The 2,346-nt window shown below is 54.4% G+C and overlaps 1 protein-coding gene across 1 annotated transcript; it reads left to right on the top strand.

The window, feature by feature from the left end:
* Nucleotides 1–7: 7 nt before the first annotated feature.
* On the top strand, nt 8–928 carry EN1 (engrailed homeobox 1; the record flags this gene model as incomplete). The annotated part of the gene is made up of 1 exon (XM_029959885.1): nt 8–928. A coding segment is annotated over one exon (366 nt), but the record flags the coding sequence as incomplete, so codon positions are not given.
* Between the last annotated feature and the right edge of the window lie 1,418 nt (nt 929–2,346).

Below are 2,346 nucleotides of genomic sequence, written 5' to 3'. Positions count from 1 at the left end.
GTCGGTCGGTCGGCGGCACGGCCCTGCCCAGCGGCGTGTGTGTGCCCTGCCCGCAGGCCCCCGCACCAGGAAGCTGAAGAAGAAGAAGACAGAGAAAGAGGACAAGCGGCCGCGGACGGCGTTCACGGCCGAGCAGCTGCAGCGGCTGAAGGCGGAGTTCCAGGCGAACCGGTACATCACGGAGCAGCGGCGGCAAAGCCTGGCCCAGGAGCTCAGCCTCAACGAGTCCCAGATCAAGATCTGGTTCCAGAACAAACGGGCCAAGATCAAGAAGGCGACGGGCATCAAGAACGGGCTGGCGCTGCATCTCATGGCCCAGGGACTCTACAACCACTCCACCACCACGGTGCAGGACAAAGAGGAGAGCGAGTGAGGCGGGCGGCCCCAGCCCAGCCCTGCGCCGCGGCGCCGGCCCGCCGGCCGGGAGGCGGACAGGTGCGATTTAAAAGCAGATCTATTGTCTATCCATAGTATAAGGACTCCGATTAAGAAAAAAAATAAAATATGAACACTTAAAAAAATTATCTCTATATAGCCAAACAGCATATGACCTTGTATATATTTAATTTCAGGTAAGAAATACGTGTAGCGATCTCTATTTGCTGGACAGTTTCTCTCTTCCCTTCTCTCTCTTTCTCCTTTCTTTTGTTCGTTTGTTCGTTTTCTTTGCTTTCCTTGTTTTCTTTTTTTTGCCCCCCCCCATGTCCGTTGCTCTTGTTTTACAGTAAATGTCGGACTTTTCTCATCTTTCGTTTGATCTTATTTTATTTTTGTGTGTGTGTGTGAATTTCTGTCTCTCTTTTTTTTTCCCGAGGAAAAAAATAATTCTGATCCACAGACTGCGAGACTGAACCCGCCGCTACAAGCCAAAGATTTTATTATGTTCAGAAATCTGTAGTCTGAAATAAAGTGTAGACTGTGTTCAGGATCCAGGCTGGCCGTAGTTCTTTATTTTAGTGTATGGATGTTTGTATATATATATCTATCTATATATCTATATCTCTCTCTCTATATAAAATATATATATATATAAATATATATAAAAAATGTATATATACATACACCATATGCTGTGTACATAGTGCTATTTTGGTGGCATATTTAGGTTTTGTTTCCGATGGATAGGTGCAGTGATTTTTAAACCTCTCTTCCCTTGTTAAAAACCCTATCTGAGACCTTCGATTTTTTAAAAATTATTTTTAATTTTTCCAACCTCTTAAAAAAAATTTAACTCTCTTTGGCTGTTGCGGTCTTGCCTCGCCTCCCGCATCTCCCTTTTAACCAGAAATAAACCCCATCTCTTTATAATGGTAATAATATATCACCAGCTCCCGCTGAAAAATTGCCTGAAACCGTCTGGACATTTAGAGCTCCGGGATGTGTTCGAAAGGTATTTGTCTGACAGCTCCTTGCCTCGGTCCGAGAGGATCTACTCGCACGCTGTTTCCAGCGAGGATCTCTCCGAAGGATCGGACCGGAGCGACCGGCGCTCGGCGCTGGGCGCTGCGCCGCCGCTCCTGGGAGCGCTCCCGACCCCAGCCCCTGCCCTCCGCTCTCTCTTCCAGGGCTCGGGATCACATCTGCCGCGTGAGTGGGAAGCGCAGGGTGGCGGGGGGCCGGCGGCACAGCAGAACTCCCCGCTCCGCTTTTCCTCCTGCCCCGGTTAAACTCGGCTGTGCCCTGTCCCGGCTCGGCTCACTCTTCGCCGCCGGCCCGGGGACACCGACGGGCCGGGATCGGGCCGTGCCCGTGGCCTCGTCCTCGAGCCGTCGAGGAGCCCCGCACCCGGGCCTGACGCCCACGCGGCTCTTGCGTGGGGCCCCGCCGAGCCGAGGGCGGGCGAGGGGGATCCGTTCCTCACTGCCCCTGAGGAAACCAGGCGCCGTAGTGGGTGGAGAACCTCCCGTCACCCTCGACGAGGATGTCTGTCGGTTTTCTTTCTCCTTTCGCTTTCTTTCTGCCCCTCTGGATCTCCGCCCTAGGCCAGCAGCCGGAGGGGCGGAGGGGAGAAGCGAGCAGAGCTGGAACCGGGGGACCCTCTTTCCTGCATCCCCCGGAGGATGGGGCAATGCCGAGGCCGTGCCCCGGGCAGTGGGACCCGGTGGGCCGGGGTGCGGAGGGGGGCGAGCAGCGGCACTACCCTTCGGCACAGCCTGGAGCTGCCCCCTCATCGTCCCGTCGGAGGCATTAGGAGGTTTCCGTCTATTCGAGAAGGGGAGCAGAGGGGCAGCGGGAGGTGGCTTCTGCCATTTTTTGTGCTTTTTAACTCTTCTTGCTTAGCTCTGCGGTTTGTTCTCACCGTCCGGAGATGGAGGCGCAGGCTGGGGCGACAGGCCCCTGCTTTCC

The sequence above is a fragment of the Manacus vitellinus genome, unplaced genomic scaffold (genome assembly GCF_001715985.3).
Source record: "Manacus vitellinus isolate BGI_N305 unplaced genomic scaffold, ASM171598v3 scaffold_22_pilon, whole genome shotgun sequence".
Taxonomy (NCBI): domain Eukaryota; kingdom Metazoa; phylum Chordata; class Aves; order Passeriformes; family Pipridae; genus Manacus; species Manacus vitellinus.
Note: the sequence above shows the minus strand (reverse complement) of the source record. Positions and strands in the feature narration are given on the sequence as shown.